This window comes from Penaeus monodon, chromosome 34, assembly GCF_015228065.2.
Source record: "Penaeus monodon isolate SGIC_2016 chromosome 34, NSTDA_Pmon_1, whole genome shotgun sequence".
In the NCBI taxonomy this organism is placed as follows: Eukaryota; Metazoa; Arthropoda; class Malacostraca; order Decapoda; family Penaeidae; genus Penaeus; species Penaeus monodon.
The window spans coordinates 15,979,955-15,980,523 of record NC_051419.1 but is presented as its reverse complement, the minus strand read 5'-3'; the positions used below and the strand labels follow the sequence as shown (position 1 = coordinate 15,980,523).

Genomic DNA, 569 nt, shown 5'->3' with positions numbered 1-569 from the left:
TTTCTTGGGTATTAATTATCAATTACCTGTAGACATGACCAATCAAGAAATTATTAATCCTGTAATGGGATATAGACACAAGAATTTTGTATTTGTTGTCTTTTAGTTTAAGCTTTTTATGGTATTCTTCCCGTACACTTGCAGTAGATTGTTATTTAAGCATTGTAAGCATTATAAATGAAGTCCTTGGAAATCACCATGTTACATGTTTTAAATCCCCTATTTAAAATAGAAGATAACTTTTTTTTGTCTTTATTACTACCCTTAAAAAATAAACATTGATTTTATTACTTTATCTGCTTAAGTCTGTACTTTTGCCTTTGTATGTTGTTATATCAAATGTTGACACTCTTTTTAATTTTCATATAATATTGACTGTAAACTCCAGAAAGAAGCTTCACTGTATGCCACCTCTCCTTTGGCAGGGAAATGCGCCAATTAACTTCACGACCATGGAGTGCGCCATACATGGATTAGCTCACAGTAATGAGTTGAAAGCCATTCGCAAGGAGCTCTTCCCTACGGCACTTCCCAAGCCCTCCTTTAAACCTGAGCCAAGGTTTGTACAC

General features: G+C 34.3%; 1 protein-coding gene across 1 annotated transcript in view; it reads left to right on the top strand.

Annotated features, from left to right (window-relative positions):
- LOC119594618 (saccharopine dehydrogenase-like oxidoreductase) overlaps positions 1 to 569 on the top strand; it is a gene marked incomplete in the record, with an annotated part of 9,088 nt that overhangs the window by 6,151 nt on the left and 2,368 nt on the right. Inside the window, 1 exon segment of the mRNA XM_037943670.1 lies at positions 426 to 559. Within this exon segment, the coding sequence (XP_037799598.1) occupies positions 426 to 559 (134 nt within the window).